Source organism: Camelina sativa, chromosome 6, assembly GCF_030686135.1.
Source record: "Camelina sativa cultivar CO46 ecotype springtype chromosome 6, ASM3068613v1".
Classification (NCBI taxonomy): domain Eukaryota; kingdom Viridiplantae; phylum Streptophyta; class Magnoliopsida; order Brassicales; family Brassicaceae; genus Camelina; species Camelina sativa.
The window spans coordinates 4,651,253-4,675,764 of record NC_141885.1 but is presented as its reverse complement, the minus strand read 5'-3'; the positions used below and the strand labels follow the sequence as shown (position 1 = coordinate 4,675,764).

General features: G+C 35.6%; 5 protein-coding genes and 3 pseudogenes across 14 annotated transcripts; 7 read left to right on the top strand and 1 right to left on the bottom strand.

Moving 5' to 3' along the window:
• The first annotated feature begins 884 nt into the window (after positions 1-884).
• Positions 885-2,264, top strand: LOC104790417 (ubiquinol oxidase 1c, mitochondrial). The gene is made up of 4 exons (XM_010516172.2): positions 885-1,240; positions 1,342-1,470; positions 1,542-2,030; positions 2,123-2,264. The coding sequence occupies exons 1-4, from the start codon at positions 929-931 to the stop codon at positions 2,180-2,182; spliced, it is 990 nt and encodes a 329-aa protein (XP_010514474.1). The 5' UTR covers positions 885-928; the 3' UTR covers positions 2,183-2,264.
• An 865-nt stretch (positions 2,265-3,129) lies between these two features.
• Positions 3,130-4,278, top strand: LOC109133287 (F-box protein KIB4-like; annotated as a pseudogene).
• LOC104790416 (uncharacterized) lies at positions 3,627-7,927 on the top strand. Of its 2 annotated transcripts, none has more exons than XM_019246656.2 (13): positions 3,627-4,458; positions 4,944-5,041; positions 5,125-5,216; positions 5,313-5,397; positions 5,673-5,742; positions 5,893-5,953; positions 6,046-6,099; positions 6,212-6,368; positions 6,462-6,558; positions 6,829-6,941; positions 7,123-7,229; positions 7,376-7,486; positions 7,604-7,927. In XM_019246656.2, the coding sequence occupies exons 3-13, from the start codon at positions 5,133-5,135 to the stop codon at positions 7,727-7,729; spliced, it is 1,065 nt and encodes a 354-aa protein (XP_019102201.2). In that variant the 5' UTR covers positions 3,627-4,458; positions 4,944-5,041; positions 5,125-5,132; the 3' UTR covers positions 7,730-7,927. The 2 variants fall into 2 exon arrangements, with proteins under 2 accessions (XP_019102201.2, XP_010514473.2); XM_010516171.3 differs by having other exon boundaries at positions 4,440-4,458; positions 5,118-5,216.
• A 4,642-nt stretch (positions 7,928-12,569) lies between these two features.
• On the top strand, positions 12,570-15,344 carry LOC104790415 (serine/threonine-protein kinase D6PKL3). Its single transcript, XM_010516170.3, has 3 exons — positions 12,570-13,002; positions 13,265-14,175; positions 14,256-15,344. Exons 2-3 carry the CDS (start codon positions 13,286-13,288, stop codon positions 15,136-15,138), a joined length of 1,773 nt encoding a protein of 590 aa, XP_010514472.1. The 5' UTR covers positions 12,570-13,002; positions 13,265-13,285; the 3' UTR covers positions 15,139-15,344.
• Positions 15,345-15,785: 441 nt separating this feature from the next.
• LOC104790412 (altered inheritance of mitochondria protein 32) lies at positions 15,786-18,525 on the top strand. Of its 2 annotated transcripts, XM_087455899.1 has the most exons (6): positions 15,786-16,101; positions 16,259-16,530; positions 16,637-16,710; positions 16,976-17,281; positions 17,380-17,463; positions 17,969-18,525. In XM_087455899.1, exons 2-6 carry the CDS (start codon positions 16,285-16,287, stop codon positions 18,279-18,281), a joined length of 1,023 nt encoding a protein of 340 aa, XP_087312025.1. In that variant the 5' UTR covers positions 15,786-16,101; positions 16,259-16,284; the 3' UTR covers positions 18,282-18,525. The 2 variants fall into 2 exon arrangements, with proteins under 2 accessions (XP_087312025.1, XP_010514465.1); XM_010516163.2 differs by lacking the exon at positions 15,786-16,101 and having other exon boundaries at positions 16,141-16,530.
• On the top strand, positions 18,500-20,771 carry LOC104790414 (putative U3 small nucleolar RNA-associated protein 11). 7 transcript variants are annotated; one of them, XM_087455901.1, is made up of 10 exons: positions 18,521-18,638; positions 18,760-18,801; positions 19,037-19,164; positions 19,254-19,347; positions 19,572-19,663; positions 19,766-19,859; positions 19,954-20,033; positions 20,158-20,238; positions 20,321-20,420; positions 20,527-20,771. In XM_087455901.1, the coding sequence occupies exons 3-10, from the start codon at positions 19,109-19,111 to the stop codon at positions 20,617-20,619; spliced, it is 690 nt and encodes a 229-aa protein (XP_087312027.1). In that variant the 5' UTR covers positions 18,521-18,638; positions 18,760-18,801; positions 19,037-19,108; the 3' UTR covers positions 20,620-20,771. The 7 variants fall into 7 exon arrangements, with proteins under 7 accessions (XP_010514470.1, XP_010514467.1, XP_087312027.1 ...); XM_087455903.1 differs by having other exon boundaries at positions 18,522-18,638; positions 19,257-19,347; XM_010516168.3 differs by lacking the exon at positions 18,760-18,801 and having other exon boundaries at positions 18,500-18,638; positions 19,257-19,347.
• A 143-nt stretch (positions 20,772-20,914) lies between these two features.
• Positions 20,915-22,259, top strand: LOC147942260 (protein ARABIDILLO 2 pseudogene; annotated as a pseudogene).
• On the bottom strand, positions 22,117-24,357 carry LOC104698701 (phragmoplastin DRP1E-like; annotated as a pseudogene). The gene is made up of 10 exons (XR_015560420.1): positions 24,353-24,357; positions 24,001-24,044; positions 23,848-23,909; positions 23,644-23,734; positions 23,488-23,549; positions 23,086-23,283; positions 22,899-22,996; positions 22,739-22,809; positions 22,417-22,639; positions 22,117-22,334 (listed from the first exon to the last, which is right to left on the bottom strand). The product of XR_015560420.1 is annotated as a phragmoplastin DRP1E-like (transcript).
• Between the last annotated feature and the right edge of the window lie 155 nt (positions 24,358-24,512).

Below are 24,512 nucleotides of genomic sequence, written 5' to 3'. Positions count from 1 at the left end.
GCAATTAGCCAATCTAGTCCACGAAAGCTTTAGAAAAAGAAAAAGAAAAAACTTATCGTTCAACTTAACGATATGTAACGTAACGGCCAGCAATTTCATTGGGACGAAAAAATCTTCACGACTTGTTCACGTTTTAGTCCAAAATATCTTGCCATTGAAGCTAAGCCCCTTTCACAGTTCACACCGTGTATCTCTCTAATAAAGTTTCTTCTCTTTATTGATAAAAACTCTTGATATTCAGGAACAATACACATGCTGTTACCTCTAAAACCCCAAATTTAACTTTGAAGATGTAAGTTCGAGCAAAAGGGGTTAAGTTTTGTTGCACCACAGAAATTGCTCTGTAGATATTTTCTGATTCCATCCAGTTGTATTAACAAAGATGACGAAATCAAACACACATAAACTTTGTTGCGCACTAGGGTTTGGCATTGGTGTACCATCTCCACTACTTCCCTACAGATAAAGAGATGACATTTATGTAATATCTTCTTTCGAAACCTAGTTCTCTCTTAAATTTCATGTCTACTTACTAAATGAGAGTTTACCTCAAAGTAAGATTTCTAAGAACTTTGAAGCTTTCGCTATAAAGGATGATGTTGATAAGAAAAGGAATAAAGGATTACACTGAAGGCTATGAAAGACTCAACTTATACAATTTTAGTTTTAATCCGTAAACATTATTTGGGATTTATTCTTAATTATTTCAGAAAAGGCCTAAAGGGCTGTATGCGCTCGGGCTATATTTCGGCTGACCCGATCCAAACTTGAACCCGAACCCGACAGCTATACTTAAACCCTTCACATTCAGGCAGGCAGCTCTGTTCATGTTAAATCCCTTTTGTCGTCTTTTCTCTAAACCCCTAACTCTCAAAATTTAGGGTTTTACATTCTCTAGAAACCAAATAAATCTCACTTGAATCCGAAAATGATCACGACAATACTCCGTCGATCTCTCCTGGATGCATCAAAGCCGGCGACTTCCATTAATGCTCTATATCACCAACTTGCTCCAGCGACAAATTTCAGGGCTCCGGCGATGGGAGGCGTGAGAGATCTCAGCAAGATGACATTTGAAAAGAAAGAAACGTCCGTGGAGGGCAATAAAGGATCGGGAGACGGGGGCAAGGCTGATGATCAAGGTAACAAAGGCGAGCAGCTAATCGTTAGCTATTGGGGTGTGAAGCCGATGAAAATCACCAAAGAAGATGGAACTGAATGGAAATGGAGTTGCTTTCGGGTACGTGCACATACGTCATTACATATAAATGTTTTGTGTATTCGTTATTTACTCTTTGTTGATTTATATGTTCTTGTTTTTGTGTGGAACAACAATGGTAGCCATGGGAGACTTATAAAGCAGACCTGACTATAGATTTGAAGAAGCATCATGTTCCTTCCACTTTACCGGATAAGTTAGCTTATTGGATGGTTAAATCTCTTCGATGGCCTACCGATCTATTCTTCCAGGTACGCTCTTAGGTTTCAGTTGAGTCTAATTGTATGTTTGGACTAATTTCGCCAAACGAATTAAAACTCAGAGGAGATACGGATGCCGAGCGATGATGCTAGAGACGGTAGCAGCGGTTCCAGGAATGGTTGGAGGGATGCTTATGCACTTCAAATCGCTAAGGCGTTTCGAACAAAGCGGGGGTTGGATCAAAGCCCTTCTCGAAGAAGCAGAGAATGAGAGAATGCACTTGATGACATTCATGGAAGTAGCGAAACCCAAATGGTACGAACGAGCTCTTGTGATCGCCGTTCAAGGCGTTTTCTTCAACGCTTATTTACTCGGATACATAATCTCTCCCAAATTTGCTCATCGTATGGTTGGATACCTTGAGGAAGAAGCAATACATTCTTACACTGAGTTTCTAAAGGAACTAGATAATGGTAACATCGAGAACGTTCCCGCACCGGCTATTGCTATTGATTACTGGAGGCTTGAAGCTGACGCCACGCTTCGTGATGCCGTCATGGTGGTTCGTGCTGATGAGGCGCATCACCGTGACGTTAACCACTATGCATCCGTAAGTGTAGTGTAAATATATGAAAATTATACTATATACTATATGTTAAAAAAGATGATTAATTCTTTCAATGGTTTGTATAAACTGTGCAGGATATTCACTACCAAGGTCATGAGCTGAAAGAAGCTCCAGCTCCCATAGGATATCACTGAATCAGAGAAGAGCTTCTAGTTTTATTTTCTCGCTCTCAAAACTTAATTTCTTGAATTGCTACTCGTCATGACTTCTTTTTAATTGGATATCGTTGAAGCTAAGCCACCACCAGATTAATTAATTTTGGAAAATATTAGATATACTGATATACATATTAGTTTTATTACGTAATGTGATACTTAAATGATGAAGTTCATTTCCCGTAACATTACGTGACAAAAAAATACCCAATATATATCAAATGAATTATGTTAGAAGAAAATTCCAATACATTAACTTCGTTGTAATCTAATCTGTATAAATTGGAAATATTATTTATTTACTTAATTTTATTAACTTTTTACGGAACATGATTCCATTTTCATTTAATTTAATTTAATTTATAAAGTTTGTAACTTGTAAGCAGTGCTTGTAAGTATCATATACAATTTTACACTAAATATAAATAATTATTAAATTTCTTAACCTAAGTAGTAAATAAGGTTGTCTCATTGGTTCTCCAGATTTTCTATTTTCTTAATTTAATTTGTAAATTTTGTAATTATAGTATTATATATCATATTGAAATTAATTATTATTCTGTTTATCAACTTTTCAACTTAACATTAAAATATAAAACCCCAATATTAACTACAGTATAATTAATCTATTAATAATGGGGAATTATTTTTGTTTAAACTCTAAAAATGTTAAAAACTTAAAAGAAAAATAATTTTAATGAAGAAACTATTTTTGCAAGTTATATTTTATTTTGTGAGACACGTAGACAAGAATAAATATTGAGATATACTCTCATAGATTTAATTTATATTTTCCAATCTGTATATTGCCTAGTTTAGATAATTCCTTCATTTCCAATTTTTATTATTAGGCGATCAACTTAAGATTTGTATAAATATACTATACCTACGGATTTGTGAAGTAACACATCAAACATTCATAATTCCAAAGCATTATTCTCAATAAACCTTTATTGGCTATGCCGCCAAAGAAAAAGTTGATTGGTTCCGACATCAATTCAAAGTGGTCTATGCTTCCTCCCGACCTGATTCGATCAGTGCTGGAACGTTTGAACTTTGTAGAGTTTCATCGAGCCAGGTATATCTCTTCATATTGGTATTCCGCTTCGGAATTATGCATTAGACAAAACCCTAATCAATGGCTCATCCACTTTTCAAACGACATCCATGTTTCATGTAAGTTGTATGATCCTCTTAATAAAAAAACCTATATAGTAAGAGATCTCGGGTTTGATTTCCATAAGAGTAGTTGTTTGGCTAATTTTGGTTCCTGATGTTAGACCATAGAACCGATTTTTATCTTTTGAATATATTTACTCGAGAGAGGATTCATCTTCCAACTCTGGAAGAAATTGATGGATGGCAGATGAAGTTTGAGAGGGTTGGTGAGTCTGATTTCTTGGAGACCTTCACATATGAAGGCTTTTTTTTTTTTTTTTTTTTTTTTTTGTCAAACAACCTTCACATATGAAGGCTATGGAAGTTTTTCTTATGGTAAAGGCACCAAAGTTGAAATCAACCGTGCGGTTTTATGGGTAGATGAAAGAAACAAAGACTACTTAGTTGTGTGGAACATTGACTGCTTTTTTGCATATCACAAGAAAGGAGATAGTAAGAAGAGCTGGAAAGTGTTTCAACCTCTAAAGAATCAAGGCTGCTTCGATATGGTAATTAAAGAAAGCAAGCTTTATATACTTAGTCCATGTCAAAACATCACTGTTTTCGATTTTGCTGGTGGTGATTCTCCAAAGGAATTTGCAAGTTCCACAGTTTTGGATGATTCTAGACCATATCATCTCAACCATCTAGATGTAACTTTGTCCGGTGAGATTTTGAGCAAGGAAGACAGATCAGGGATATACTCATGTGACGTCTACAAGATGGATCTAGAATCATCAAAATGGACAAGAATCCATTCTCTAGAGAACGAAGTATTGTCTTTGGATCCAGGAACAACAGTTGCAGTTAAAGATGGATATAGGAAAAATTGCTTATATTTTAGTAATTATAAGCTCGTAGTCTTGCCCGAAGAAAAAGAAAGTGTGGTAGAAACAATAAGGCTAGTACTTTATTAAGCTTAAAGTTCTTTAGTGATAGATACAGTAATTACGATATTGGAATCGATTGTGCTGTCAAACGGTCTCATCGCCTTGCAGCTCCATCGTCGTCAATTTCTTTCAAGGATTCTCGTTGGTTTTTCCCAACTTTTGGTGGCAGATGGTTGCCTTAACGTTATCTCTAAGTATACGGTTTTGGTAAGTTCTTTTACATTGTGCTAAGTTTTTTTTTTAATTTATATATAGTGTTTGTAATCAATCGGATATAACAACTATTCTCAATCTTTCTTAGATTTTTCCCCCAAATTGTGTTTAACTTTTTTGCATTCTAGTAGTTCCAATAGATGCAGCAAACATCAGACTATTTAAAATATATCAGTCAAATCTGCTTGATAGGCTTTTCGTTCTGCTTGAACCATTTGCGGATAGGCTTTCTCCATTCAGGGTTTTAGTCCACTCTAATTTGAAATCACCGCGGACAAAATATTTTATGTGAAAACAGTCCGTAGTTAGTAAATGATGGTATTATTTATATTTTGTTTGAAGTTTGAACACTACTATGGACATGGTAAATAAAATAATTTACATTTACAACTTTACTCAAAGTTAACTTTTGATATGGAAAAATTAATATTATAAGCCAAAATCTTTTTAATATTTGTCTCTTTTTCTGCTTTCATAAGAGAAGAAAGAAACAATGGCTGCGACCCGAACCATCGTGGAAGCGATTCACTCATCGGCGACGCAAGCCGTCGTGTATCTTTCTGGCGGTGCCTCTCAGGTACGGTTTCTCTCTGTTATTGATCCGAATTCTTGTAAATTTATTGGCGTGATCCAACAAAAGTCTTATTTATTAGTCTTTAGGTTGGTTAATGTCAGTTCCAGGAGCTTCCAACACACTTCTTGAATCCGTGGTTCCGTATTCTATGATCTCTATGGTCCAATTACTCGGAAGGGTTTGTTCTTTATTACCTCAAATCAATTATCAATGATCAGTTTTTCTTTCCTCCCCCCCCCCGACTCTTAAGTAGTTATTGATCTTTCTCTCTCAGGTTCCAAACCAACACTGTAGCCAAGAAATGGCGAATGAGATGGCTTTGTTAGCTTATAATCGGGCTCTTAAGCTTTCTAAACCAGGTTTTTACTATACATGTCATTCTTTAACATTGTTGTTGCTTAGTAACATTTTTGTCAGTTGAGTTCGTTTAAGGTTTATTGGTGGAGAGTCCATAAAAAATTTTGTGTTCATGGGTTCAAATCTTGAAAATGGTGGCTTTATATATTATATCATGATTCAACCAGGGATGTACGGCCTTAGAGGCCTACGGATTATGAAAAGAGACATAGTTGTTGCTTGTTAGCTAAGAAGTAGAAATCTTGGATTGTTTTGACTTGCTAATTTTGGTGGATAGGATGTGCGGTTCTTGGTGTTGGTTTTACGGGAACATTAGCAGCTTCTCGTCCAAAGCGTGGGGATCACAGGTTATGTGCCCTGCTCTGAATATAAATGTGTTTTGCTTGAGACATTAGCTATCAATATAAGTTGTAGTCCAGGACAAACAACCATATGGTCAGGGGAATTAGATGCTTTCTCTTATTACTACTCATAGTTTTGTTTTGTTCTGTGAGTAGGTTTTTTTTGTCGGTAAGAGGATCCGACCGGATATGGGAAACTTCGGTTACTCTAACAAAGGTGATTGCAACAATCTTTCTCATTTCTTGCTTTACTCTTTGTTGTTATCTATACCCTCATGTGTTTCTTTATCTTATTGTGGAATGTTTTAGGGAAAACGAACCCGAGAGGAAGAAGATAAAGTGGCAAGCTGTGTACTAATCCAGGTGTGTTATATCACAGCTAGTCTTACAACCTAGTACCTATCTAGGGGATAAATTTTCTGAAAGCATTGTACTCATGAGTTCTTAAAACCTTTTCTGGTTACTACTATCTTAGGCTATGGCCAAAGCATGCCAAGTTTCTGAGACACTTGACTCTGGCTTGACTGAGTCTGAGGTGCCTAATGAGTCTGAAACCCAGTTTAGTGAAGAAGAAGAGCTAGAGCAGCTTATAGGTGGACAAGTGTGCTCTAAGATTTATCCATTTTCTAAGGGTAAGATTTTGGTCATGTGAATCATAGAAGGTTTTTATAAACTGAATCTTGCAATTTGTGGCCTTTAATGATGTAGTTTTACCTTTATTGCAGACTCGTACGGGTCGGATAAAGATAGAAAGATTATACTGCCTGGTTCTTTTAACCCATTACATGAGGGTCATCTTAAGTTGTTGGAAGCTGGTATGAGGTAGGCTAGTATCTCTTTATTATTCAACCATTATGTATTACTTATTATTGTCTTTTGACTCTTGACTGAATATATGTTTCTTAGCTAAATCTGATATGCTATGTTATGCAAGGTAGTTTGCAATTTGATTATCCCTTTAGTTGTGCTATATGATTTGATTCCATAGTTAGTTTTTGGAGAGTCTTGTGGCCTTTCGACGTTTTAATTATCACCCACTACAAATCTCATAACAAAGTGTAAACAATCTAAGAAGCAGATTTGTTTGTGCAGTGTTTCTGAGGGCGGAGGGTATCCATGTTTTGAAATATCTGCAGTAAATGCAGACAAACCATCGCTTACAGTTGCAGAGATTAAAGATCGTGTCAAGCAATTTGAAGTACTTGGTAATCTTCATTTTTCACTCACTAGTTGTTCATGTTTTCAATCTTGTGCACCACTTTCTTGTGCATCTCTGAGTTACAACAATCTGATGATCCAGATTCAAGCTACAACTTTTTACCAGTGCAAGTTTATGTGTTACTACTAGTGCCATTGGTTGATATTGGTTTGGTATCCCGTTGGCAGGAAAGACGGTAATAGTTTCAAATCAGCCATTCTTCTACAAGAAAGCTGAACTCTTCCCTGGAAGCAGTTTTGTAATTGGTGCCGACACTGCATCAAGGCTCATAAATGTATGCCTGATCCTTTTTTTGTTTCGTTCTTTTAACCCTACAATTAGATCTATATGCTAACACTAGTACACTGTTGTTATCATGAACGTTTAAAGCACTCTATTCTTTCAAATCAAAAACCATAAGGAACTTTTAACTTCTTACAGCCAAAGTACTACGAAGGAAGCGAAAAAAGAATGTTGGAGGTACTAGGTGACTGCAAACGAACAGGCTGCAAGTTCCTTGTTGGTGGCCGCAATGTAGACGGTGTATTTAAGGTTTGATCTCAACATTAGAATCTCGACCAATACGACTTTTTACGCTCTCGAGCATTTCTATGGATTTTATTGTCTATGGATTACTTATCCCTTGCTCCTCTTCCTCATCCTCTGCAGGTTCTTGATGATCTTGATATTCCTGATGAAATAAACGATATGTTTATCTCAATTCCAGAAAACACATTCCGGATGGATATATCCTCTACAGAGCTAAGAAAGAAGCAAGGAGGTGCTGTTTCATAATAATGACTTCTCGACGACACACATGAAAGTCCCTATTGTCCTATTGTATTGTTTAAAAATTGTAAAACTAAATAATTAAATACAACAAGTTAGATATTCACTTACATCGAAATCTACAATTTACAGTTTCATATTCGACCGTCCGAAAAATGTGAAGTCTTAATTTGGTCCACTTCTTAATATATTGTTTTAATAAAATTCTGAAGGTTATTTTGGATCCAATCTTTTATTACAAAAGACATGAGAAATTCAGAACTATTGAGGATCTGAGCAAATCCGACATGTGTGTACTGTCGTTTTGCTTGATCGAATTCAACTGTTAACATATTAACCCCTCTTGATTTTACTCATGTTTATCTTTCTGCAAACATAATTATTGACTTTGACATTATTTTTTTTATTAATTGATTATTTGATGTGTTCACTCAAAATTTGGCACAGCCTGACTGTTGAGCCACATGCTTAAATCTAAATAAATTTATTGTGCATATAAAACGAACGAAAAAAACTCTGAAAATCTGTTTTATTAACTATACCACCATTATCACATTTTTAGAAATATAACAATATTTGCATATTATTATATGAATTATAAGGTTTGAGTTTACTAATTGACATTATATAATAAGATACATTTTTATTAAAAAGAAAAAAAAAAGAAGAGGAGTATTGTTTCTTTGGTGACTTTTTTTAGAATGGTGATATTTTAGATTTTTAATGTTCTCTTTTATAATTTGGTGGCGATAATTTAAATTTTTTTGCTAAGTGTTAGCGATACGAAATGATTTTAGTTTTCAGCTTTACTATTATTGTGTTGTTATTACATTAAATTTTCTGATATAGTTACTAAAATTCAAGTATTCTTTGATAAGATAGAGAGGTAGCATGCGAGATACGGGCGTTACTAATATTGAGATGAAATCAATAAAATTTTGTCCAATGGATTGATGGTAGAGATTATTTGTAAAAAGCATAAACTAATATTAATATTTAATGTTCATAAAATGCGCAAAGTAATAAATCACAATCATCTTATGAAAACAAATTAACCATTCTTACATCATCTTCTACCATTTCTCAGATCCGAGATAACATAGTCAAACTCCCAAAGAATTTTGACCATTTGGTCAGTATGACAGAAGAATATAACGCCAGAGCAATTACAGCGAGATGAATATAATTTTTTATATATTATCCTTATAAATAAATAAAATTTGAATTATATTTATTATAGTTTTTATATATATAACAAACATATAGTTTATTGATTTTGTATATTAAATTTTAAAAAGATCATATTTAAATAAATATGTATTATAAAGTATACCGCTTCATATATTTCATGCTATATAAAGAAACAAAATTCAACACTCCAAACACATTATTCAATTCATAATATCACCAATTTTTTTGTTTCAATTCTATGATTCTCTTTTAGAAAAAAAAGACTTGGAAATTAAACTATTATAGGTGTTTTTAATATAATCAATCATCACATCTGCACCATGAAAATATGTTATTATTCATTATTATTTATTAAAAATATTTAGGATCATAATCTTTAAAATTATTAGTTATATAACAAATTTTTAAAATTAAACATTTTAATATTACCAATAAACTGATTTGATATTAGAAATATAGTTTTTTGGTTAATTATTATGTTGAAGTAAGATCATCTTAGTAATTTTGTATATTTTAGAATAGTTTTTTAAAAGATAATAGAAAAGGGGTATTTTGAAATGTGTAATAAAAAGAGAGTATTTTTCCTAATTTACTCTTTTAGTAAACTCCATTGATGGTAAAGAAAACTACATAACCATAAATCATAAATGCAGTGGATCAACTTATACTACAAATCAGTATTTCAATGCCATTATCAGTATTTTTAATTTGTTAGAACGTTAACTTCAAATTTATTAGCGATCGGCCAAATTTTGTAGTTTAAAGATTTTTCTATAATACAAAAATTTTGATATTTCAGAGACTTCTTTCTTTCGAATCCTATAAAAAAGACAACTTTAACTAAAATTTATGTAGTTTCTTCAACATTGGTTTGTGCAAATTAAACCAAACCAAATTGTACCATGTGGTTTATCAAGAACATTGGTTACAAAATACGGCGTCGTATCTTTAGATGACGTGTTTTTTTTTTTTTGGTGGGACTTGCTTTTCAAGCCACTGTCCACACGCTCTGGTGTGAGAGAAACAAACGCCGTCATGGAGAACAGCCGCGTACTTTGACTCAGATAATCCAGTTCCTAGGTCGCCTAGTTCGTAATAAGATATCCTCTGTTCAGCAAAACGATCTTGCGAAGCTACGGGATGGTTTACAAGTCTGGTTTCAGTCCAGACCTTAAGCTCCCTTTGTTTTTCTAATAACTTTTAATCTTTATTTCGAAACCAAGATGCAATACTTTGTACAAAGGGTTTTTTTGGCTGAATATAATTTAGCATTCATTCAAAAAAAAAAAAAAAAAAAAACCTTCTAATGTAAGTTTTGTGTTCTTCTCAAACCGGTTTAAAAATAGAAATGTTGTGACTTGTATAGTACTCAAGTCTCAAGAAATAAAATAATAACATAGAAATATACCAAATTAAATAACCAGTTCTAAACAAACATATTAGGTTATCGATTTGGACCATTTGGTTTTGTTTCAACCCAAAAGAAATGTTTAAACAAAATATATGATGCACTGATTCGGTTTAAATTCTGATTGGTTAGGTTTGATTTGATTTGGTTAAAATACGTAAAAAGTTTAAGCAATCAAAAAATAATAAAATGCGCCGGAGGGACGACGACAGCCGTCGTGCACGTGATGTTGCCGGGAGTTCACGTGCATCCATGTGATGTGATGTGATGTGAGGGCTTTGGGACGCCTCGGTCGTAATTTCCGCTTCCTTCATTATGTTTAATCAAATCCTAAAAGTGTATAGTTAACGTTGGTTGTTGTTTTGTTAACATTATCTCTCGTTTTTGTTAACATAATCATTATTTGAAAAAAAAAAATATGTATATACTACTATTAGCGGCACAGTGGTTCAATGTACTAGCCATCTCGATAGGAGGACATGTCTCGTGATTAAAAATATTTTAATTAAAATCTACCAACAAGAATGCATCGGTGCAATTAATATCTTATCATTATGATTCCATTTATAATCTCTCATTGCATAGATGTTAGTATTATATTGATTAGAAATATAATTTTTAAAGTAAGGAAAAATGGATAAGCCTTGTCAGTTGTCTCATAATTTTTCCGTATCTTATACAAGTACAGAAATAATCAATTATAACTTTAAGAGTTTAATGCATAGCCTTATTCAATAATATAAAGTGTAGTTTCTTTATAAATCGTAGATAAATAATCTCAATAAGTGTTGATATTGTATGATCTCCATATATAATTCTAACATAAAACAAGTTTTAACACAATCAAATTCAATGCATCGAAACTGCACATAATTAAATTTAAAATTAAACTAAACTTTAGAAAATTTGTTTTTGAAGATTACCCTAAAATGTGCTTGGTATTATTACCCTAAGATGCGCTTGGTATCACATTTGCATTGTTTATAAGAGAAATTGTAACAATGCATATTGTTAAATTTGGAGTTTATCTTGGGCTTCCAACTAAAAACCAATTGGCAATTAGTAGATTGACTCTAACCTTTTATATATTAGTGATAGTTTTTATCAAACTTCAGATGTGGGACTTGGATTATATCCCAACAATTTTCCCTTCAAACCAAGGACCACATGTGAGATACTAACACGCCTCCTCGAGATGATAACTCCATCTCGAACCGATAATAAACCTCTTTTTGGGCTCCCATTACTTGGATTAACAAGAGGCATGTCTGTATCCACTTTTCTAGATCTACCAGAACTTAAACATTGGGCTCTGATACCATGTTAAATTTGAAGTTTATCTTGGGCTTCCAACTAAAAACCAATTGACAATTAATAGATTAGCCGTAACCCTTTATATATTAGTGATAGTTTTTATCAAACTTCAGATGTGGGACTTGGATTGTATCCGAAGATATTGTTGTAATTGTTCTTGCAATAATCTTACAAACTATATAGGAATCACTTTCTTTTTTTGTGTGTCAAAGTAACTACATATATTTTGGTAAGTAAAGTAGTAACTACATATATTTCTTTGCATCGGCTATTTTAGGCTAAACAAATAAAATTGTTATAAAAAAACAAATAACTATATATAGAAATCATCTCTGAGCATCTAATATGGTTATAATATGTCCAGGTAGACGGTAGAAATGAATGAGATTACTATACGACCAGGGTTGGATGTAAACTCGTAAGCTACATTTTTTTTTTGGTAAGTGAGCTCGATCCTACTCGCAGACTCAAGCACTGACACATGCTTGAATGTTACCGACGAGTTAATGGAGTCACCGGCTCGTTGGTAAAGACAATTCACCATAAGCTATACATTTTGTATACTGTATATGGATATACATATACCTATGAAATCATAAAGTCAATTACTCTAAAAAAATTTCTTCTTTTATTTAGTTCCTTTTAAATCTTTATATTATGGATTTTCAAACCCATAAAAATCGAAACCGCATTCATCCAAAACTTGGATTATTTACATTTTACATTAACATAGAAAATTATTGATGATAAAAGATTGTCAAAAAAAAAAAAAAAAAAAAAGACCAGTCGAATTTTCATAATTTTAAAATTTTGGACTTCAGATTCGTCGAATATGCTCACAACTAATGTGACCCGACAATTATTATTTTTAGGTCCTACTATTAAATACTACTCCTAGATACTAATACTCAAATTTTATAGCATTACATAGACAAACGAGTGTATAATATAATCTAGTAGGACTAATTAGTGCTTAGAATCGGCTCCCCTACTTAATTACAGCAGTTAACCTTTACATTAAAAAAAAATCAAGAAACAAAGAAACCTTTACTTTTGAGGGAACATCGCAAGAGATCGAGGGTGTGTACAAAAGTTTGGTTACAAAACTTTCCCATTAAACGACGAATACATTTTTTTTTTAATCTCTTCTTCTTCTTCTTTATCTTCCTCATTCACCTGAAGAAAGAAAAATTAAAGAAACAAAGATTAAAAAAAAACACAAAAACTGTTTCTTTAATCGATTCATCTCTTCTTCTTCTTTCTCTTGAGACATTGATCGGATCGGATCTACAAAGACTCAGTCAAAGAAAAAGAAGCGATTTTTTTTGCACCTTCACTAAGAAACTACTGATTTGTCTATGATCAGGTGTTACTTTCTTTCCTTCTTCATCTTCTTCTCTGTTTCCGCAACTTTTCCGGGAATTTGAATATTTTGCGGGAAAAAAAAATCGAAACCTTTTCTTTTTTTCTTCTCGGCGGTTACTTAGAACGGTTTCGTTGATTGAGTATAAGCAACACTAATCATTGATTATAAAAGATGCTCTCGTTGCCGTAATCTTTGCTGTGTGTTTCACCTTTTTCGCTTTCTTTCTTCGGTTTTGAAGTTAACTAAAACCTTTTTCTTTCAGGAATTGTGTCGAACACCTTCAATGGAATCTTCATCATCAGTCGATTACGTTGGCTCATCGTCTTCCAAACCCAGAAACCCTCCAGCTAAATCCAAAGGTTCGATGACATCTTTCTCAATCGATTCAAGAGGAACCAAGAAATCAGAACGACGATTGAAGAAGACGTTAATCCCACAACCAGAACCAGAAACAACTTCCCCTGAAGTTATTATAGAAAGTTCCAAATCCTCTGTTTCTGCTGAATCTGAAACACCGGTTTCGATCATAAGGATGAAGAAACAATCAGAGCCGAGGTTTTACCCTAGCCCAACGAACACGTTTTACACAGCGCCGCTTTACTCAGAAGCAAAACAGAGCTTTACCAACACAGAAGTCAGTGAATGTGCAAGCACGAGCACTATTGGTGTAGGTGGTATTGATTTGGAGAAGAATGGTTTAATGATATACAGAGGAAGTACAGGGAGTGATGTTAGTGACGAGAGTAGCTCGAGTGGTATGAGCAATGCAGCTTATAAGCCTCATAGAGCTAATAACGATAAGCGTTGGGTTGCGATTCAGGAGGTTCGTTCTCGTGTTGGTTCGTCCCTCGAGGCTAAAGATTTCAAGCTGATGAAACAACTTGGAGGAGGTGACATTGGGAAGGTTTACTTAGCTGAGTTGATTGGAACAGGAGCGAGTTTCGCTGTGAAAGTTATGGAGAAAGCAGCTATTGCAGCGAGGAAGAAGCTTGTTAGAGCTCAGACAGAGAAAGAGATACTTCAATCTTTGGATCATCCGTTCTTGCCTACGCTTTATTCACATTTCGAAACAAAGAATCATTCTTGTTTGGTTATGGAGTTTTGTCCTGGTGGTGATTTACATTCTCTCCGGCAAAAGCAGCCTGGAAAGTACTTCCCTGAGAACGCTGCTAGGTAAAAAACCGAGACTTTACGGTTAATGTTTCTCGTTGATTGCTTAAAGTTTTGATCTTTTTTGCTGTTTTGGTTTGTAGATTCTATGTTGCTGAAGTTCTTCTAGCTATGGAGTATCTACACATGCTTGGGATCATATACAGAGACCTTAAGCCTGAGAATGTTTTGGTTCGTGAAGATGGACACATTATGCTATCCGATTTCGACCTCTCCCTGAGATGTGCAGTCTCTCCAACGTTAGTACGGTTTGCAGCAACCTCGACACTTGACTCGAAAAGCTCAAGCTACTGTATCCAGCCGACATGTGTAGACCAATCGAGCTGCATTGTTCAGCCTGACTGTATCCAGCCAGTGTGTTTCACACCTCGGTTCTTAAGCAAGAACAAGAAGAAGTCGAATGATATGAGCCGCCAAATCAGACCGCTACCTGAGCTGATCGCTGAACCGACTAGCGCAAGGTCAATGTCTTTCGTTGGAACACACGAGTACTTAGCACCAGAGATTATCAAAGGAGAAGGTCATGGAAGCGCTGTTGATTGGTGGACGTTTGGGATATTCCTCTATGAGCTTCTGTTTGGGAAAACACCGTTTAGAGGAGTTGATAACAGAACGACACTCTTTAACGTAGTTGGACAGCCATTGCGGTTTCCTGAGCACCCAAGTGTGAGCTTTGCAGCTAGAGACTTGATCAGAGGGTTGCTAGTGAAAGAGCCTCAGCACAGGTTGGCTTATAGGAGAGGAGCCACTGAGATCAAACAGCATCCGTTTTTCCAAAGTGTAAATTGGGCTTTGATCAGATGCACCAGTCCACCTCAGATTCCTCAACCGGTTAAACCAATGGACCAAGCTCACAGTCTTCGTCATGGTCATAGTCAAGGACGTGGACATGGTGGTCATGATAAGCCACCTACTGTGGTGGATGTGAAGCCTTCTGGTAATTATTTGGAAATTGATTTCTTCTGATTTGTGTCTTTCACTATCATTTTTGGTTGGTTCAAACTTTGTTCCGGCGTAATATGGTTTTACTGTTGGAGGTTTTGTGTCTAGATTTTGTGCTACTGATGTGTTTCTTCTTACCAAATATTTGACTTGTGTGTCTTCTTCACGTTGTGGTGAGGTTGTATCTAGTTTTTCCAATACATATATTCAAAACAAGTTTCTTTATGCAACTATGGATATGTAAATATAATCATCATAGATGTTTCTCTTTTTCAATCATCCTATAAGATTAGTGTTCCTCATTAAGTTAGAGAGGAATGGAATGTTAATATGTTTCCTATTGAGGGATCTCAAAAAAACACATAAGGAATTACAATTATTGAAATGGTAAAGTTAGAGCAATAATGATTTTTTTTCTTTAAATTCCACTATTTAAAAATTTATAACAAATATTAAAAATTCAAAAATGTTCTCCTTTTTTTTTTTTTTAATTTCCCTGAAAAGTAAAAAGAAATAATTTTAGTTTTTACTACTATTAAAAAAACATATCAGTGAAACAATTTATTTTAGTAATAGCCCTCTTTAGTAGTTATAGAATCTATAAACATTAATGTTCATCTATAGTAATTTTCCTAAAAGGAATCTATAAAGACAAGGAATCTTAAAAGAAATGGTAAACTAGAGATGTAAAGATTTAGTCAGACTGGGTTGCAAAAAAATGAATTTAATTACGTGTGGTGTTTCCTAATTGATAATTTTATTAGTAGTTTACGTATAACACTTCAAAACAATCAAAGATTCAAAGAGCATCTCACTTAACTAAAGTAAACGTCTGTGACCGTATCAGTTTGACGAACGAGGAGAGACTGGTAGGTGATTAGCACACGTAAGTCGAACCTCTTCTGTCAGCCGTGGTTGGTAGAAGGATTGAGTCACCGACCTGTCAGTTTAACATCAGGCCCAATTGGCGTGGAGTTGCGAGAGACGGTTGGTTTGAGATTTAATGAATTAAAACATAAAAATTTCCAGAAAATTATTTAAATGATAACGAAATTAACATCTTCATTTCGATTGATTCGCTTCTTCAACTCTCTCTCTCTTTCTTCTACTTCTTCTTCTTCTAACTGCTTCTGCGAAACCCTAGATTTTGGTGTGAGGAAGAAGACTTCAATGGCGGAAGTAGGAGAGGAGAACGTTATCGTTAACGCTGTACCGGTCTCGGAAGATGAGGTGTACGGATTTAAACGGCAAGAGATGTACACTGATACGCTCGCCGGTACCGTTGGCCCGTATGGTCGCCATGTTTTCCTTTGTTACAAGAGTCACGAGACTTGGATTCCTCGTGTTGAAACTGAAGGTCTTCCTCAGCGTTTCGCTAAGTCGTTTAAGGATCGTAAAGCTGATTTCGGAGTTGAGGTAACTAACACAACAAGTGTTGTTTATTTGAGATTTGAATTTTTTTTTGTTGTGAAGAGTCTTGTTTATTTTGTGAATCTTTTTTTGGTTGTTGTTGTTGTTGTAGACGAAGTTGACGGTGTGTGGTGGTGGTGAATCGGATGGAGATGTGTTGATTTTCCCGGAGATGGTTAGATACAAGTAAGTTCTTGGCTTTCTGGTTTTGAATTCTTGCTTAGTAGTTCGATTTCTAGGGATTTAAGACCTGTAAGATACTCAGATTTTGTTATTTTTAAGTTGTGGGGATGATGATGTTTAAACCCGAGATTTGGATCGGAAAATCCAATTTCTGATCATTCGGTTGATAGATGCTTATGTGTTATCATTATTTGCGTTGTTTTGCATCCTTTAGCCATCTTGATACTTATCCTTGTACATGTTTATCTTGTTGTTGTTATTGTTAAAGGGCGCTTCAGGATACAGATGTGGATGGTTTTGTGGAAGATGTGCTTGTTAAAGGGAAACCATGGACCTCTGGGATTCAGGAAGAGTTAACTGGTTCCTTTGTGTTTGTGTGTGCTCATGGTAGTCGTGATAAGAGATGTGGAGTGTGTGGACCAGCTCTTATGGAGAAGTTCAAGGAGGAGATAGGTTCACGTGGACTTTCAGAAAAAATCTTCGTGTTGCCATGTTCTCATATTGGTGGGCACAAGTATGCTGGAAATCTGATTGTCTTCAGCCCTGATTCAGCTGGAAATATGTCTGGCCATTGGTAAGAAAATTTTCAAACTCAACATGCTTGTAGAATTCAGAAAAGAAATTGAACTGTAATCTTTTATGCATCAGAAAATGATATATGCTATTATGCAGGTATGGCTATGTGACTCCTGATGATGTGCCTGCAATGCTTGATCAGCATATCGTGGAAGGAGAAATCATTCAAAACCTTTCCAGGTCTGCTTTCCAACTTCTGGTTTCTAGTTAGTTGCAGATATGTCGCTGTTAAAACTTTTCTTCTTGTCCAGTATAAGTTTTATACCAACACCAATGCGTCTAGTGAATCTTGCACTAGATGTATAACTTCGTGTTGGAACTTGGAACCACAACTGTTTTTCAACATACAAAAACTGTTGTTTGCTAATGGATGCTACAAGTCCGAATTATGTCTTAACTAGTATGACTGTATGATGCTAAAGCATAATAGCTAGAACAGTTAACAAGTTTCTGCATAGAGACAGCAAAAAGTAACCTGTAATGTGTACTCTGGTTGAGGTTGTTATCTTCCGAACTAAGAAGCTCATAAACCTTCATTCAGTCACTTTATCTAAAAATATTGTTTTGTTTTATGAAAAACATTGCCAAGGGACCTTAAAGGTTCTTACCTTTTTCTGATTTCTCAAAAGCTTAGGTTCATTCAAAACTATGTTTCTTTGTTTTACCCTGATAATTTCCGTTTCAGGGGAGGAATGAGACTCAGAACTGAGGGTGAGGAAGCTGCAAAAGAGGATGAACTTAAAATCCCAAACGGAAACGGCAAAGTTGAACCACGCGAACCTGTGGTGCAGAAGGGATTCTCTGGAGGTTGTTGCCAAGGTGCAAACGGAGTTTCGTGTTGCCAAGACCAAGCTCCAGAGCCAGAGAAGAAAGAAGGATGCATGAAGCTAAACTGGTTGAGATCAATGGGGAAAGAAGAGGTTCTCTTGGGAGCAGCAGTAGTATCAGCTGTCGCAACCATAGCCGTGGCTTACAGCATTTACAGAAGGTCAGGTTAAGAACCTACACAACCTGCACCATCCTCCTGCCTCCTCTTTTGACCTATATACAAGAAAAGTTTATTTTTGGTAGCCAGAATATAACAGTAAAGGAAGAAAAGTAAACATGGAGAGGTAATAATAATATTTGGAACTATGTAACAATCATTTTGTTTCGGTATGGCAAATACCGGAATGGGATGTAATCTATCTTTGACTCGGTTTAGTTTGGTTATCTTGTTATATACACCGCCCTTGTCGTCTCTTTCTCTCTCTCTCTTTCTTCATCTTCATTACCCAATTCCTCAAATTCTCCCTTCTTTCTCTGTCTCTCGGAATAAGGGAAGAGAAAGGTCCTCGAAAGGTGATAACTTTAAGGTGTGTTTTGCCCTCTTCCTCTTTTGTGTGTTAAAATACAGTTTCTTTAGGCTCGCCTGAATTCTCTCCGACCATCATCATCACTCTTTCACTTTTTTTTTTTTTTAAATCTCCAATGGAGCTTGTCTGAATTGAATTCGAATAGTAAAGGCCAGAGATTTGTGTAAGTCTTGTCTATTCGAGGGTTTTTGTTCTCATTCTCAGTTCTGTCCATTTTGTTGAATTTGGTTTGTAATTTTGATTAAAAGGGTAAGTAAAATAAGTAATCGTCGTAATTCGCCTCCAATTAAATCTAACCCTTTAGACTAAGCCAGAAGGTTTCGGTTTCAATTTTCTTTATCCTCCCAAAACCCTAAAAACTCTTGGTCTATTTAGCCGACTACTCTACTCCTGTCCAGAAATCGAGTTTCAAGTCACCGGTGAAATTGTTGTAATCCCGGCGGTTGCTTCTTCCACTTTCATCTTTAAACATGTCGTCGCTGCGTAATTGTGTTCCACGGCCTGCTCATAAGGAGCGATCTCAACCGTAAGTTTGGTTGCTCTTCTTCTTTCTTTGTTTTTGTTTTGCCAAATTTCTCTTTTTTTTCTTCTTAAAGTTTGAATTTTTATATGTAGCAGGCAAGCTAGAAAGAAGTTTGGTCTCCTGGAGAAGCATAAGGATTATGTTATCCGAGCTAAAGCTTATCACAAAAAGCAGGATACTTTAAAGGTACCACTTACACTCACAATTGTATTTCTGTTATGATTCTGCTGTTGAGAGATCCCAGTTTTAGCAGAATATGTTTATGTAGTGTCTTTCAGTATAGACATTTGTTTATTATATCTGTGAGATAGCTAAAGAAACTCAAAACCATTCAAGGCATTATTCTTAGCTAGCTTGTGTTGTAGAGTTCAGCTTCTCTAACCCCCGTTTTTATTCTTAATTTACTGTAGATACTTAGGCAGAAGGCGGCATTCAAGAATCCAGATGAATTCAACTTTAAGATGATCAATAGTAAAACAGATGGTGGAAATCATAGACCAAAGTAAGCATATCTAATTTTGTCGTTTTCACCATTTCTTTTGTTACTCTCATGGTTCCTCCTTTTCTCTTTGGTCTGTAAATGTGACAAAGATATTGTTTTCAGGGATGAGGTAAATAAGTACTCTGCGGAAGAGCTCATGATAATGAAGACCCAAGATATAGGATATGTGTTCCAAAAATGGCAGAGTGAGAAAAACGTAAGTAGTCTTTCCTCCTTCACATCCCGAGAGCTTTCTGGTTACAATCATATTCATCCATTTTTCTCTTTCTTCCTTCTTTTATCTTTTGTAGAAAATTGACAAGCTTACTTCATCACTGCAATGTACTGAAGGTCAGTCAAGCCGTAGACATGTTTACCATGCAGAAGACAGGTTAATCCCAACTGTTTTTAGTCCTTTCTTACTTGGTGCAGCTCTTTCATACTTTTTCTCTTTCAATGGTACCACGTTAATCATGTTGTCTTATGATCTGTAACGCTGGTGCTTCTTTTATCAGAGAGGAGGCTAGAGAACTGGAGACAGAAAGTAGAAGCAAAAGTGATATCTCGGCGAGAGGGATCCCGAGAGAGATTAAAAAGTATGTCTCTAAAATGCATTAGATGTTTCCAAGGGTATCATATGGATAAGCAATACTCATCATCTTCTATTTCTTGAAATAGGAAAATGGATAGGTCCTATAGAGACCTTGAGGGACGGAAGAGCAGGGCTAAAGGTTTGGAAAAGTTATACGTGGATATGTCAATGCAGAAGGAATTACAGGTAATAATTATATCATCAGTCTCCAAAGAAATAACTGTTTCTTGATAATGTTTAATGCAACTAGAAGTAGAACAATCTCTGATTAAGAGGCTTTTTAAATGGACAGAAAAAGGGTCGCAAACGTAAGCTGCGTGAAGACGAGATACTCAATCCAAATGGTAAACCGGTATACAAATGGCGGGCCGATAGAAAGCGTTGAAGAAAAGCAGAGTTTTAATTATATAAGTTTTTGATCTCCCTTCCCTGCAAACGTTAGATGCAAACTTTGATGGGACATTTTTTGTTTACTTTTAAACTTTTCTTGTTGCATATCTGGAAAAGTTTGCTAATGCAATTGACGAAATTGAAACACACGGAGCCAAAATAGTTATGATATCGAAGACTTTGAATGTATTGCCCTCTTAACATAAAGTTCTCGTTACAAAAAAGAGACTGGTTACTAATAGCAATAGTTAATGTGCACTTATTCTCTTTTAATTTGGCTTTTACTTAAAATGTGCAAATCTTACTCTAAACGACTGTTGTTAATCTTACTTATTTTGGTCTTCGATTTCTTAAAAAACTTTTTCGAATTACGTGGGAGAGAGAAAAAAGGTAATGGGATTTTAAAATATACATGATTTGGTACGAGTTCAGATTTTGAATCAAATCCCGAACTATTAAAGTAACCAAAGTGGTTTAATTTTGGTAGCTGCTGGAGGGGTTTCTCATTAGAGTGTGTATATTATACATCTAATCAAAGATATGAGTGGAGGAGAAAGGAAAGAACAAGCTTGATTCACCAAGTTATCGTTATCCTGTGATTGGCGACGACGAGGATGTTGCACCTAAGGTTCAAGATTATGCGGATTGGAGTAGTTTGCCTTATGATACAGTACTTTATCTGTTTACTCGATTGAATTATCGCGATAGAGCTAGCGTAGCATCGACTTGTAGGACATGGAGAAGCCTTGGTGCTTCTTCTTGTCTGTGGAATTCATTGGATCTTCGTGCCCACAAGTTTGATCTTTCAATGGCACCTACTCTTGCAACTAGGTGTGCTCATCTTCAGAAGATTAGGTTTCGTGGCGTTGACTCTGCTGATGCCATCATTCATCTCAGAGCAAGGAATCTGCTTGAAGTTAGCGGCGACTATTGTAGGAAGATTACAGATGCTACATTGTCTAAAATTGCGGCACGCCATGAAGCTCTTGAGAGCCTTCAACTTGGACCTGACTTCTGTGAGAAGATCACTAGTGATGCTATAAGAGTTATAGCATTTTGTTGTCCTAAACTGAAAAAGCTACGGGTTTCTGGCATGAGGGATGTTAGTTCTGAGGCTATAGAATCTTTGGCCAAACATTCCCCACAGCTCAGTGATCTTGGATTCTTAGATTGTCTGAACATCAACGAACAAGCACTGGGAAAAGTTGTGTCTGTTTGCTACCTCTCTGTTGCCGGGACATCAAACATAAAGTGGAAAGTTGCATTAGATAATTGGGAGAAGCTACCAAAACTAACCTGTTTGGATGTCTCCAGAACCACCATTGACCATATTGCAGTTTCACGGTTGTTGAAATCATCACAGAGCTTGAAAGTTTTGTGTGCTTTAAACTGCCCTTTTCTCGAAGAGGATAAAAGTTTCAGCTCCAATAAATTCAAAGGGAAGGTCTTGCTTGCTATGTTTACCGATACTTTTGATGAGCTGGCTTCTATATTTCCCGACAACTCAAAGAAACCAAAGGATATATTTTTCTTACTGAAGAGATTTTTTGATAAAAAAGGATAAAAGCATCGACGAAATAATGCTTTGGATTGAGTGGATCATTCATTTCTCATACACTTCTACGAATTGCAGAGAGTAGTTCACAATAAGTGTCTCACCTCAGTTTCTGATATTGACTTCCTCACAAGCTCTTTCAAGACAAAGTGAACCTGTTGTTGCATACGCGTCAAACTCATTACGATCTTGTATATGTATAAGAGTGAAGTGAAGATACACTTCAGAAGAACTTACAGCATCCACAGAAGCTTTGGCTGGACCTAAGTAGCCCAGCGACCCTTCAATAAGACGGTGATAACCCTGTTCAGGTACAATCAAGTGAGGTTGATAGCCATCTGCCTCAGACAAGATTATCTTAACGCTTTGCAGAGAAAGATGGCGAACAAAAGGAAGCTTTTCGAGTGCAGCTGGAAGTTGATTGTCGAAAACTCCATAGATACGGTCACCTCCAGGAAGCCTCAAAATGTAAATAATATGAGGTTAACCAAAGAAAACCCAATAAATTAAGCGCCTACTGATTTCCACAGACCACAGGAAGATGAGTAACGATGTTTACCCGCCATCGAGATGTTCCTTGAATATCTTATACAATGCACGGCACATCTCTAATATAGTGTATAGTTGAGCCTGAGAACGAAACCAACAGATTTAGCCAATAGCTAAAAATGTAAGACTTCATTGAAGAGACATAGTTTCCCTTAAGTATACTCTCTCACCCCAGCATCGACTGTCACAGGCCGACCCATGTGGTGTAACTCCCTTTCAAGTTCCTCAAAATGCTTGGAATACCGGTCCTGATAACAGACTCCAAGTGCTGCGAACAAAAAAACATACAGCAATTGAAGAGCAATGTATAAAACAATACAATTAAAGTCACAAGCAAATCAGGCTTTGAATGAACACCTTAGAGAGCAGCTTTGCGAGATATATTTCGAACCCAATTTTGCTGGCTAAGTGACCATAGTCAGGACTGGTGTCAAAATATTCTCGTTCCTTGTGTCTCACAAGCATCATATCGACATTCTTATTGTTATCTGCTTGTGAACGGTTCACTATCCCAACACAAGGATGTTGCAGCTTGTATGATCTTCCTTCAAGAACCTTATTAAGGCAAGCAGTTTTGTACGTTAGATATATATTTCTAAGTTAAAATTGTAATATCAGTCATGCCTAAATCAGTTCTGTAGATTTAATTACTTGCATTGCATCATCCCTAGATGGGCTTACCAAGTATGATATCAGTCATGTACAATCATCAAACTAGACCGTGACACATGAACCAAGAAGAGATAAAAAGGTACTTACTGCTAATGCATTAGTTCCTTTGTCCATCAAGTCTAACTTGGTAAGAACACCAAATGTCCTCTCTCACCTGAGACGATCAAAAACATAATTTAATCGTCAAAAGACAATACCTCCTGCTAAATATTTAAATCATTCGCAACAGAAGAGCAAACAAACCTGTTGGATCGACATCTTTGGCGAGCTTAATTGCATCCGATGTGGCTATGTCTTGGTTAGCAGGGGATATAGCTAATATGATACAATTGGGCTGGAAACAAACAGAACTAACCAATTCAGAAATAGAAAGCTTAAGGTTTTAACAATAGCAAATAAAGCCTTAGCATATACAGCTTGATAAAACCCAAAAGCAGTGAATCTCACCTTATCAACATAAGTGCGAACCATGGTTTCGATATCCTTAACGATGGTTTCAGGCTGTCCCTCTGGAAAACAGATACGATATCAAATAACCTTCATACAGCCATCCAAGAATAAAGAAATGGAAAAGCAAACGAAGAGGTAAAAGAATCATACCAACAGTAACCTTGGTCAAACCGGGCAAATCAACGAGGCAATCACTAAAGTCACAGTTATGAGTTAAAGGCAGTCCAGTTTACTTTTTGTTTATGTTAGTTTTATGGATTTGGTTCGAATGATACAATTTTGGTTTAGGTTTTTAGTTCGGTTTTGATTATAACTTGAATTTAGATCGGAAAAGCTATTTAAAGATAGAAACAATAAAAACATCCATGTGTAATTTTCATCATAATCGACAAAAGAGATGGAAAAAAAAATTGAAAATGATTTATGAAAAGTGAAAAAATTATATATCTGCAAGGTACACACAAGGACAGTCGTAAGCTATAGGTAAATGGATCCCACCTACCTCATTCTTTTTTGGTTTGTTTACCTCACCGACGAGATTTTTCTATTCACTTTTCAGTTTTGGTCTTCTTTTCTATTGCTTTTTTTCTATTCTTCTTCAGTATCACAGATTCATAAGTAATAAGTTTATTTATATATCAAAAGTTCTAGAAATCGATCTA

Bases quoted from the DNA above. Each gene is read 5' to 3' on its own strand.
- LOC104790415 (XM_010516170.3), top strand. From the start codon at position 13,286: ATGGAATCTTCATCATCAGTCGATTACGTTGGCTCATCGTCTTCCAAA. The intron at 14,176-14,255 runs GTAAAAAACCGA...TTTGGTTTGTAG, and splicing joins TTCCCTGAGAACGCTGCTAG to ATTCTATGTTGCTGAAGTTC.
- LOC104790412 (XM_010516163.2), top strand. From the start codon at position 16,156: ATGATAACGAAATTAACATCTTCATTTCGATTGATTCGCTTCTTCAAC. The intron at 16,531-16,636 runs GTAACTAACACA...TTGTTGTTGTAG, and splicing joins AAGCTGATTTCGGAGTTGAG to ACGAAGTTGACGGTGTGTGG. The intron at 17,282-17,379 runs GTAAGAAAATTT...GCTATTATGCAG, and splicing joins GGAAATATGTCTGGCCATTG to GTATGGCTATGTGACTCCTG.
- LOC104790414 (XM_010516165.3), top strand. From the start codon at position 19,109: ATGTCGTCGCTGCGTAATTGTGTTCCACGGCCTGCTCATAAGGAGCGA. The intron at 19,165-19,253 runs GTAAGTTTGGTT...TTTTATATGTAG, and splicing joins CATAAGGAGCGATCTCAACC to CAGGCAAGCTAGAAAGAAGT. The intron at 20,421-20,526 runs GTAATAATTATA...TTAAATGGACAG, and splicing joins CAATGCAGAAGGAATTACAG to AAAAAGGGTCGCAAACGTAA.
- LOC104790416 (XM_010516171.3), top strand. From the start codon at position 4,958: ATGGCTGCGACCCGAACCATCGTGGAAGCGATTCACTCATCGGCGACG. The intron at 6,369-6,461 runs GTAAGATTTTGG...CCTTTATTGCAG, and splicing joins GATTTATCCATTTTCTAAGG to ACTCGTACGGGTCGGATAAA. The intron at 6,942-7,122 runs GTAATCTTCATT...TCCCGTTGGCAG, and splicing joins CAAGCAATTTGAAGTACTTG to GAAAGACGGTAATAGTTTCA.
- LOC104790417 (XM_010516172.2), top strand. From the start codon at position 929: ATGATCACGACAATACTCCGTCGATCTCTCCTGGATGCATCAAAGCCG. The intron at 1,241-1,341 runs GTACGTGCACAT...CAACAATGGTAG, and splicing joins GGAAATGGAGTTGCTTTCGG to CCATGGGAGACTTATAAAGC. The intron at 2,031-2,122 runs GTAAGTGTAGTG...TAAACTGTGCAG, and splicing joins ACGTTAACCACTATGCATCC to GATATTCACTACCAAGGTCA.